The 12,221-nt window shown below is 44.4% G+C and overlaps 1 protein-coding gene across 2 annotated transcripts in view; it reads right to left on the bottom strand.

Annotated features, from left to right (window-relative positions):
- Positions 1 to 3,453: 3,453 nt before the first annotated feature.
- Positions 3,454 to 12,221, bottom strand: part of BEND7 (BEN domain containing 7) — a 49,579-nt gene continuing 40,811 nt past the window's right edge. The window contains exons 8-9 of one of the 2 annotated variants that reach the window (XM_052789468.1): positions 10,197 to 10,247; positions 3,454 to 5,412 (exon numbers count right to left, since the gene is read on the bottom strand). In XM_052789468.1, the coding sequence (XP_052645428.1) occupies positions 5,351 to 5,412; positions 10,197 to 10,247 (113 nt within the window). In that variant the 3' untranslated portion in view covers positions 3,454 to 5,350. The remainder of the gene's footprint in view (positions 5,413 to 10,196; positions 10,248 to 12,221) is intronic. The other variant, XM_052789469.1, reaches the window with a different exon arrangement.

The following is a 12,221-nucleotide window of genomic DNA, read 5'->3' as shown; positions in this document are numbered from 1 at the left end:
TTATGCTGGGACAAGCTGCACGGGAGAGCAACCATCAGTGGACCATTCATCTTCCCAGACCTTCAGAAAAGATTATGGACCAGTTTGGCAACTTTTGGGCCCAGAGTCCAGCTAACGGCATGCTATCTGCCACACCAGTTCGTAATCCTCGACAAAGGTCCCTCCAGAGGGTCTCGCAGGGCAAGAGTGAGCTAAAGCGGCTCCTTCTTGGCCTTGGCCCAACGTTATCAGCCATGGGGCCTCGCTCACTCCTTGCAGCCACTCTTGATGGCTGAATTTGCTCTCCGAGGGATGCTATTGCTATTTGGCAGTTACCTTCCTTGCTCTACGGCGGTGAGGTCTTCCAGGGCTGGAAAGCTGCAAGGTCAGCTCGAGGTGGGCTTGGACACCTCTGGGGACTCCTCCTGAGGGCAATTTTGGGGCAAATCAGCTCATCTGAAGGCAGCTGCTGGAAAAGTCAGATGGATGCTATGTAGGGTGAGCCTGGTGCCCGCACCCACCCGAGGGAGGGAGAGGAGTGAAGGGGAGAACATGGGTCATGAAACGCAGCCTCTTCTCCTCTTACCATCATCCCTCTGGTCAACAATTACTTGCAATTACAAGCCAGAATTACATCTTCATTCCTAATTAGCTGCCTCACTCATCCTGATTCCTCTATACCTCTGAGGATCTGGGTGGAGGAAGGATCCAGCGCAGAAACACTAGGGGTGTGTCTCCCTGATTTCCAAATTCCCCAAGTATTAGCTATTTTCTGCCCCCATTAGCAGACGGGTGTAACGACATATGCATGGAGGGGAGGGGAAAAAGGTGATGGAATTATTTCATTTTTTTTTAAAGCCCAGAATTGATGTTTACACACCGGAGCTAAATTATTTATACGCATAATGTTATAGGTTTCACATCGGTAGCTTTTATTAGCATTTGGCGGATGAGAAATCATACCTGACCTACTTGTACAAACCCCTTTCACACCTCTCCACGATGACAGTGTGGTTGGAAGGGGCGAAGGTGCTTGCCTCAGCCCAGCTGTGGGGATGCTCGAGCAGTGGGAGAGCCAGTGGAGGGAGAAGAGATGTCTCGCCACCTCCTACAAGGCATTTTGCTACTTTAGATTTTGGGGAGAACATGCACAAGGGGGTTATTTTTGAAAAGTCTTGCAAAATCCTGGCTACATCTGTCTCTCAGAGGATGTGGCCCCGTAGGTTTTTTTCCTAGGACCGTGACCCCTCCCTTGCCCAGCGAAGGAGAGATGAGCTTCCCAGCCAGGCATCGTGACCTCAGCAGAGGGTAGGTTTTGGGGGGGAGAAGGTTTCTCTCCAGAAGCGGTGGCCGTGTCAGGACCATCCTTCCCCAAACCACTCTGACATGATGGCTTGTGTTTCCCCCAAAAGACTCAGCCAGCCATTTCTAAACCAACGTGTCACAGGCACTTGAGATTACTTTCTTCTTGTCTCGCGATTAATGCATTTTTTATAAAGCCCAGGCTCCAGTTTCCTTTCACGTTACCAGGAGGATATTCTTTTTCCTCCTAAGCTTCAGAAGGATTTTTTTCACCCGAAGTATTAATCTCTAGTGTCCTGTACACAGGACAGAGGGATGCACTGGCCGAACAGTCCAGCGAGGATGTTGGAGCTCGACTGGAGCCCACGCGTGGGTCCTGGCAACGGTGCTTGGTCCTTCCCAAAGCTGTTTCAACAGGGGAAACTGCAACCTTGCAGCAGTACTTGCTGGTGGCTCTGCAGCACAGATGAGATTTAGTGCCTTGCGGATCCTGGCACACAGCAACATTTCTCACTCCTAATTCTATATTAAAGATGGGTGTTCCACTTAACATTAGAAGTAATGGTGTATTAACCTGCCCCCTGTTTAAAAAAAAAACAACAAACAAAGCCACGCTTTGGGGGATGACTTGTGGCGCCGAGCAGGTGAGTGAAAATACTTGCTGTTTAGCGAAAGATGGCTTTGCTCCATTGCGCTGGAAGATCCCAAATTGTGTGAGTGATGAGTTGCATTCAGATCTGAAGCCAGTTTGTGGGCACGTGGAGGGTGCCAGCAATTGCTGTTGACCTTGTCAGGCTGAAGGAGTGGGACCATGTGAACTTCATGAAGTTCAACAAGGCCAAGTGCAAGGTCCTGAACATGGGTTGGGGCAATCCCAAACACAAATACAGGCTGGGCGATGAGTGGATTCACAGCAGCCCTGCAGAGAAGGACTTGGAGGTATTAGTGGATGAAAAGCTGGACACGAGCCAACAATGTACGCTCAAAGCCCAGAAAGCCAACCGTATCCTGGGCTGCATCAAAAGCAGCGTGACCAGCAGGTCGAGGAAGAGGTGGACCTGTTGGAGCTGGTCCAGAGGAGGCCCACAAAGATGATCAGGGGGCTGGAGCACCTCTGCTATGAGGACAGGCTGAGAGAGTTGGGGTTGTTCAGCCTGGAGAAGAGAAAGATCCAGGGAGACCTTCTAGCAGCCTTCCAGTACCTAAAGGGGGCTTTTAAGATGGAGAGAGGGCCAGTAGTGACAGGACAAGTGGCAGCAGTTTTAAACTGAAAGAGGATAGACTTAGATGAGATGTAAGGAAGAAGTTTTTCACTGTGAGGGTGGTGAGGCACTGGCACAGGTTGCCCAGAGAAGCTGTGGATGCCCCATCCCTGGCAGTGTTCAAGGCCAGGTCAGATGGGGCTTTGAGCAACCTGGTCTGGTGGAAGGTGTCACTGCCCATGGCAGGGGGGGTTAGACTAGATGAACTTTAAAGGTCCCTTCCAACCCAAACTGTTGTGTGATCTGTGACTTAGTTTCTCTTTCAATACTCGCCAATGGAGAGGGATGGCGCCAATTTATGCCATGTCACACAGATGCAAGATGTGCACCAGGCTTCACCTGATCCGCGCAGACACCAAAGTGTAAAGGAAACTCTCACTAGACTTTTTACCAGCAATTTATCCCTAGCACTCCTTATATAAAGCAGAAAAGGTGTGGCAAGCTGGTCTTTCACTTCACTGGCTCCTTGTAATTGATGAAAGATTACCAGGAACATGTTTTTGCAGGAAATATTTTCTAAGGCTAAACAACATTTGATGAGGGTGTGATAATAAATTACCAAGCATATATCTTTGCAGCTACTCCAAATTATGAGTATTGGTTTGTCCTTCCTATGTGTTGTTTCCATAGAAGCAGAGCTTAACCTTTTAAGTGCAGATTATAAAGGCACCTAATTCAATTAAAATTAGACTTCAAGCATATCAGCACTTAATACTCAAGGGTTATTATGCGATTGGATATAGATGTCGTCGTGATTGGCAGGCAGCATGGTTTCCATCTGAGCCAGCTGGAAAAATAGTATTGTGGTGGTAACTTTTAGGGTTTTCCTATACATTTCCCTATGTAGTCCACTAATTGCTAGGTAATTCCTCTGAAATATGGGAATCCAGCACAGAACACAGAACGCACATGCAATTAAAAGTTATTTATTGTAGGTTTTCTTTTCTGAACTGACAAAGAAGGTTTCCCAGAGATCGATAACACGACACAATGTTATACACCATTTCACAACTAGTCCCTTGTCGCTTTATTAAGAACATAGTAATTTAAAAATATCTAAATATTTACATATTAATAAAACATATATACAGAAGATTGAGACATTTTTACCTAAATATGGAATGATTTTTTTTTCTTCTCTCTAATAAACCCTATAAAAAGATTTCTGAAGAAAATCTGAACAGTAGTCACAGTAAGTAAACACAAATGCAATCTTCCAAATTTACAAAACGTTGATTCTGTTGCTGAAGGGTTACGATACGGACACGACGGACTGGTGCTCCCTGCCCAATGCAGGCAACTCCAAGCCACGAACTAAGGAAAGACTCAAATTTTAAGGTTTGCAGTGCATATTCGATCTATTCCACAGTTTCAGAGAGAACATGGTCATTCCTAAAAGTCCACAGTAGGTGGGTGGGGAAGGGCTGGGAACCTGGTTTCTCAGGTGCCAAGAGAACAAACTGCTCCTGTTGGCTTCGGTGTTATTTGTGGGCATTTGGTGACATCTGAGAAACAGGCTTTAGGATCGTTAAAAAAAGAGATTAAATATTTTGAAAACCACTCTTTAATAGCACTTCTGTTGAGACACTCAAAGGCCAAACAGTTTCCAAAAACCCAAAAGATGCACCTAAAATATACACAGGGAGGGGAAACACAACAGTAAAGGCTCTAGCAAGCTCTCCCTCGAATTGCAGGAAACACGCTCAAACTACCTGGTGATCGATAGATGTTGCAGGTAAGACCTTCTAGACTTTTTCCCGACATTTTTAAAGTGAATTTAGTGCTGATGAAAGGTGCAGAAGTGAAGGTTTGCATGGAGGGCTGCGTACGATTCTACCTTAGCCCTGACCTGAAAGGACCGACCCTTTCAGCATCTAAGAGGGTAGTGCAATTTCTTGATCGATTCACTCATCTTAACTGCTAAGATATTAATAGAGTACCAGTCAAAAGGTGACTTTTTTTTAAAAATAGGTGAATATTGTCGCCAAGGGCAGTGGTTGAAAAATCACAGTGTGCAGACCCTCTTCCTGGAAATTGGCAAACTAATACATTTTGAGATTGAGGTGGTAGGGCAAGCTGGGGGGGGGAAAGTGAGGGGTGAATGACCACCTCCAGCAATCTGCACTACAAAGATGCTCGAGAGCCATCCCACTAGGACCACATAGGGGAGATTGTTTGAGGAATAGCTTCTCCTTGCTATAAATAGGAAACCGGGCACTACTGGGAAGAATCATGCTTTATTTCCTGCTAAATCCAGCAAGGACTTTTTAATCACAGCTGTGTACGACTGGTCATTGGTACCACAGCAGCCAGGAAAGGAAAAGTGGGTCTGCAGAAGTGAAGAGCTTTGCCGAGTCAAACACTCATCAAGGGCCCGAGGTTTGTGTTGGAGAGAGATGCCACCGTGGTCCCCGGGGACGGGAAGAGTCACCCAGCTGTGTGTATTCACCTCTGCCTGGCTTACAATGAAACACTGCTGGCAAGCATACAATCACATGGAAAAATACAATCATGGAGGACAAACAGAGGCAAGAGAATGCCTTCAGAGTGGATACCCCGCTAATTAAATAATGCATTGGATACGGAAGGAAATCATCTTTAATTAAGATGAAGAACAGTGAAGCAATCTGGTGGTTTCGTTATTTGAGGTTACATGGAAAATGCATGAAAACACAAACTTGACAGGAAAACGGTATGGATGTCCACGTCTTGTGGTATGTTGAAGTTCTTGTGCCGATCTTGCGGGAACATTATTCAAAGGAGAGGATGTTTCTAACCATTAAGAACACTGGTGCAGGATGTGAAATTCAAGCTGAAAAATCTGGGTTTGCATCTATCAGATGATCTGTTGTGGTGTCGAAAAGGTTACCTGAAGGAAGAAAAGAGTTTGAAGAAATCAGTTAAAAAATATAAAAATTTAAGAAATCAGTAATTTGCAAAAAAAAAAATTATTTTAAAATGATGGAAATTACATATTTGAGTTCTAACTTTAATTTCTGCTGGTGTGTACACAGGCAGTGGCTGCTGAATTCCATTTAGAGTAGAGCTCAATCGGCTAAAGAAAAGCAAATTAAATAGATTTTTTGGAATACAGAATTTGCCAGCAAAGTTTTTCACACAACATATATAGTGCACCCCACTTCAGATGTAAAGCGGTGCATTAGACTTCAGCACAAACTGCACTGCGATGCTCACCCCTTTGAAGTTATGGTTCTGAAAACGTAAAAAAAGCACCACATGAATCTTAAACCTAGAGTATGTACTTTGGGATCTTCTTTGGAAAAAAAAAAAAAAACACCAATCCACAGCAGTCTAAATCATATGGGAGAATATATATTAAAAAAAAAGGTGCACGGTATGATTATATCCTATCTTTTTAAAAGCACTTTAAGAATGTGCTTTTTCTAAACAGAACAATGAAAGATGGACAGAAGAATTACAACAAGAGTGCTAAGAACACAGGGCAAATAGGAGACAGACATCAATCAGCCTGAAAGGCAAATACAACCCAATGAAAAGGGAAGGCTCATACAATTATGCACTGGAAGGATAAAGATTTATATTACAATAAAGGATTTATATTTAAGGTTTCGAAAAGGTGGGCGTTTTTTTTGAAGTTTCATTTTCTTGATATTGTATTTCAAGAGAAAAGGAGACAACCTATATAGAATTGGATCGTTGCTGTTTTCTTATAATCTGTTTCTTTACGAAGAGACTGCTCTCATCTTTTCACAAAGCTGTATCACCCCTGGACCCAAGGACTGGGATGGTAGTGTTTCAGTTTCTTTTAGGGATATCAAAATTCTTTCTCATCTTCAAATTAACCCCAGTGTGGAGAAACTATACAAACTCTCAACACAGCTGTGGTCCAAAGCATAGGTATAAGGAGGGCTCCCTCATGGTCCTGAGCTGCATATCTCTTTCAAATCCGATTTTCAAGATGAGGATTCAAGAAAAGGGTGTTGCAGCTGGCTCACATTTGTTTCCACATGCAGAACTTATGGGTTATGCCTGCCTTTTTTTAAAACACAAAATCCAGATGCTTCGTGTAAATTGTAGACCAAAATAAGATGAGCCTTTTTGTAATACCAACTTATACAGAAAGACTCTAAAAGCTGCCCCATCTTCATCCTGATAAAGACCTATCTCACGCTTTCCAGGTTCCTGTATCACCAAGAAACTAATCAGTCTTTCCACTTAGACCACAGCAATTACCCCTGGAGCTGTCTGATCTGCCTCAGCTCAGGTCTGGACACAGCCTTCAGCTTTTGGTAGGTGCAAAAGCTGGAACTGTGGAAGAGCTGAGCTTTGATAACATTTGTTAGAGACAATTCTACTATTTTCTTGAGATTTATCTGTCAATGCACCAAAGTTCGCAGCAAGTTGAACTGCCACAGTTCTTCCAATTTACTTTAAACACCCTTCAATCAACAGCTTTTAAAGCAAAGGCCCTCTTAGCGTTGAGGGTGATTTTAAAATGGGAGCATGATTTCTGCTCAGAAGTGCTAAAATATAATTGGGCAAAAATACCTTCCTTAGTTTTATGAGGATGTTCCAGCTGCATTTTTTTACAAGGCTTTTGAGTTCCAAAAGAGGGTTTTGAAAACAAAACACCCCCTGCTCTCCTCGAAGTCGAAGACTTTGCTAATTGTGGGCATGGAGGGAGCAGGTTCAAACCCGTCTGTAGGCACCTATACGAATTAACTGCACTGGGAGCCCAGTCCTGCCAGCACCAAAGGAGAGATGCCTCCAAACACGACCTTAGCTGATCTGACCTTCTCTCTGGAAGCAGCCCTCTTCCCACCAATGATGAAGAGAGCTGAGAGCAACCACACTTCTGACTGAGGTGTCTCGAATGAAGAGTCAGCCATAGACTGTGATCCGAAAATGCATAGGTTGAGGCATTTCACCATCACTAGCCCACATATACCCAGATCTTCATAATGTCGCCAGTGTCACAAGCAGGGCTGACTGAGCAGGAAAGGCAGATTAAAGGCATCTGAGTTTTCCCTTTTTTTTGGCACCAACACTTACCATGGATTCAAATCATTCACTCTGGGTGCTTTTGCTTCACAAGTTTGTTCAATTCTTGAAGACCAAGAGAGCAACCATCTGATGTCTGTCATAGATGGCTTCTGTATCCCAGCTCTTCCCCCCATCCAGTCTCCTGCAAGACCCCACCTCAAGCAATGCAATTCAGTCTGGTTTTATTCCACCGACACACCAGGTTAACCACTGATCACAGAATCCTTTAGGTTGGAAAAGACCCTGAAGATGATTGAGTCCAACCATAAACCTAACACTGCCACTAAACCATGTCCCCAAGTGCTACGTCTACACGTCTGGGATACCTCCAGGGATGGTGACTCAACCACTTCCCTGGGCAGCCTGTTCCAGTACTTGATAACCCTTTCGGTGAAGAAGTTTTTCTTAATATCCAACATAAACCTCCCCTGTCGCAACTTGAGGCTGTGATTTATCTGATATTAGCTGTCATCTGCAACTGAGGCCCATTGCGCCAGGCACTGTACAAATACACAGTCAGAGAGAGACTCTTCCCCAAAGATTTTTCAAGCTAAACAGAGAAGACAGCTGAATAAATCACACAAAGTCTCCCTTTAAAGAATCTGTCAGTAACAACCCTTTATAAAACCAGCTATACTAAGACAGGGAGAGACCCCTGTAAAAGTTATATTCTACCTCTTTTGCTACAGTCCTTGATAGAAAGTATCTGTATTTTGTCTCTCTATCATAATTACTGTCATTATACTGTCTGTATATCACTTTAAATCATTTGCTTCCAAGAACAGTATGATATTACATGGATACGTACTACAAAGAAGCACTCGCACACATATAATAATGGGTGTGAGTCAACGCTTGGCTTACAGACTGTGAGCATCACCTCCCCCACCAATGCAAATTGCAGTGTGGTTTATTTACGCGTCCTTCCACAGACAATACAGAGAAGTATACATTGCAAACAAATATTTCAGCTCAAAAACTGCATGCATGGATGCTCAAAGGTGTATGAGCAAGCAGACCGCAATGGTGATCTGCTGTGGAGTGGAAAGGGAGTCATCTTCGCTACCCCAACCGTCTCAGCGCACTCATTTCCATCAATGACGTACAACACGAGTAATAACTACAGAAACTGAGCTCAAAGAAAAGCACAGCAATCCGATAATTCTGTTCCTTAATACGATTAGCAGAGCAATGAAAAGATAACACTACGTCGCATTAGCAACCTTTATTAGGGTCCTCTTGCAATGGAATTGCTTCCCTCCCCGATAAAAGAAATGAACAGGATGTCACTGGCAAGAGACCTTTCAAACCAGAGCTTCCTGCATCTATTATCACAACTGTACCCTGAAATATTATTCAGCGGCTGGCCAAGAAAGCAGCACGGCAGCTCACAGTCAAGGCGTGCTCCCAGCCCCCACTGGGTCCATGCCAGAACAAGACTATAGCTGCTTGTCCTCCCAACTGCTTCGCTGGTCCTATTCCTTAGTAACTGCACGTGCTCCGACAGCGGGATTTCAACCGACAGCGCTCCACGGCTGGCAGCTGCTGCTCTGGCACACAGCAGCAGTGTGTGAAAGCTCCTTCTCCAGCCCTTACGCAAGACAGATTAGGAAGCCCTTGCACAAGAGACAGATGCTGCGACGGTACTAGTACTCTCCCGTCCACCCCATAGCCTCCAGGTACCGTGCCACATGCTCAGCAACCCAGTATCAGCCCTGTCCTGTTCTTCACAGCAATAGCATCGCTGATCTCCAACCACCCTTTGTTGTTACACCTTAGAAAAATGGTGAAAATGCACCATAATGCATAACCCTATTTGTCTGCACAAGATCTTCCCTCCTTTTAATTTGGCTTTGGGGATAACAGGCAGCATCTTGGTGAAATTACAGGGGAATGACTCTCTAATGCAGGGAAATGACCATCACCCCAGTCTCTGGCCCCACTGGATTTTCAGAAGATGGCAGCTCAGCTCCTACCGTCAGGGCACCTATTGATGGACTGACTCTTAACGAGAGGGTGCTTCAAATTTCAGTCTCAGCCTGTCTTGATTTCAACACCATGCGCAACAGCGTGCAAAAAATCTTATTTCCTAGTCCACACAACTGCATAGCTAAGCTGCTGTTTAGCAAGGGTCAGGCTTTTAAGGCAGGGTGGCTGCACTTCAAGAAAAAGTAAACCAACATTTAACTAGCACATAAGTATCTCTGCACTCCTTCTGAGAACCCAAGATATTATTGCTAGTGCCTTGGACAACTAAGCAGATGCTACAATACAAATTATTGTGTTTGTCCCTACCAATAACTCCATTAAGAATTCAAAAAAACTCCCAGAAATACCGGGGATGAGCGGAAGTCCCTGTCTGGCATAAGAAAGGTAACTTACTGGCCTTATTAGCTTAGCTGCTACCATGAACCTTGAGGTTTTATGAATATGAAATAGAGGGGGAAATTGTAAGATTCTGATGCATTTGTTTTTTAATACAGGCCATTCAAAACTTAAGATAGCTGGGTCCTGTGTGCAATTACCCGACTGTATATGGCACGCCAGGATTATTGAAAACTGCTTCTGTGCCATAAACAAACACACACACACACACTGGAAGCTGATAAAAATTTTAATGCATTTTACCTGTTTGTAGTAGAGAAATGTCCGGCTTCTCATCACAGTCAGTTGCCTCTGCTGATTACAAATATAAACAAGAAATCTCATTACTTTTACTGAATATGGGAATGCGATTAAAAAGCTACATACTGTAGAGTGATTTTGCATTTTCTATCTACTTTCCTCAGCTGCAATTTGCTACTGCTCAGTTAAAAACTCGCTGCTTGGAGGGAAAGGTCATATAATAAAAATGCAAACTTAGAAGAGCGTGTTGGGTATTAAAAAGCAGTTGTGCCAGCAACGGGATGGAGTAACACTTGCTCTTTTTAAGGTTTCAGGATATCCGGATGATAAAAGGAGTTGTGATTATCTGATAAAATCATGTAAGAAAAGTCCCCAGCGGTCCTTGGAGGAAGAGCCTCTCAGGCTGGTACTCCACCCTCCAGCAGCTGCTGCCATCATCTGACGCCTACGGGGAAAGGGTGAATACCCCCACTTCTGCACCCAAACTTCCCGTGACCACAGGCAAACTCATTTGGCGGGGGACAGATTTAGTGGGGCAAAATGTCTTCAAAGATGCAGGTGGGCAACCAGCGTAATTAAAAAAGCATGTAACCACACAGGTACACAGGCAATTACAGTGTATGTATACACACGTGCTTTCAACCCACAGCTTATGCAAGATCATTTGACTTAATTTAGCCCACGGTGAAGGAAGGCTAAAAGCCTAATTTGTTCATCTCTTATTTGCCACAGGCCAAGGGTATGCATAAAGATAGCTAATTTGGCTCAGCAGATGTGCAGTGACTTGTTAAACCGTAGTACCCTGGAGTGTGCACGTGAACCCCGAGTAAGTTATAGGCGTGTAAGAGGAAATCGGTGCCTAACCTACACAAGCCCTATTCAAAATCCTATTACCTTTGCCTTTTGGCACTTCAGCATGATATTTAAGGCCTTTAAAACAAGATCTTTAAGAGCACTTCAGCAAACTAGGTGTGGTCAGAAAGGACTAGCCCATTACATTGTACGCAGAGTGGTGGACATACATCTACTCACATCCATGCACTGCACAATACCCACAGGGATCGAATCTCACCGAGGCTACAGATGCACTGAGCAACTTGGTTCAGCTCCCACTTGAAACTAAGCTAACTGGCTGATGGTCATCTTTATCATGGCTCTACACACAAGGATGTTGAGTTGTTGCCTTTATGATGACATTGTAAGAAGAACTAATCCGGCTCCTGATCTACATTGGTTTCCTAACGTAGATTCATCAACCCTTGGCTACCCATCCCTGGACCAAGAGGCTGCTCTCTCTCCCACATGCATGGATGTCAGTTTAGTTTTTAGCTATATGTTCTCTACTCAGTTCTGGAAAATTAATTGAACTAAAGAAAACAGAAACAAACTAAAAACCCTACTACTAAGCAGCTTTCCTCCCACAGAAGGTTTAAATGAAGAGCCCTGACAAGTACATGACACAGACCTGCAAGTGACTCCACGCCTTGAATCGATACCTTTTTCCGCTTTCTGTGAGAAGGTGGCACATGGGGCAGAAACAAATTAAGTGCTTGGTACAGCTTACTGTGAAAATCTTGAACTTTGGAAGGAACGGGTAGTTCAATAAATGGGAAGAGGTTACCTAGGCTGGTTTGAATCTGGACAGGACTCCCAGCGATGGAAGGACTGGATGTGCCAGGGAGGAGACAGCACAGTGAAACGAGGAGCTGAGAAACAGCCAACAGGATATGCACAGCTTAAAGAAATCTGGAGTGACAGTCTGAGGCTAACTTCTAGCTATGTTATGAAGAACTACATGCACCGAGTGATTCTGCGGCACAGCTACTCAGCATACAAGAGACAAAGCTGTAACTCGCCCCTTGGGTTGAAGGGACCCAGGCTATTAAAATGGGGGAAGCCAGATCCCAGTGCTGGCACAATGGGCTGGAAAGTCTTCCCTCCATCAATACCAGGGTTGGTGCCAACGAGGCTGTCCACGCAAGTGATAGGTTTTCTGGAAATCTCAGCAGCGACTCTTGAAGTAGCTCT

This window comes from Harpia harpyja, chromosome 6 (genome assembly GCF_026419915.1).
Source record: "Harpia harpyja isolate bHarHar1 chromosome 6, bHarHar1 primary haplotype, whole genome shotgun sequence".
Taxonomy (NCBI): Eukaryota; Metazoa; Chordata; class Aves; order Accipitriformes; family Accipitridae; genus Harpia; species Harpia harpyja.
The sequence above is the reverse complement of the archived record's forward strand: the minus strand, read 5'-3'. Positions and strand labels throughout refer to the sequence as shown.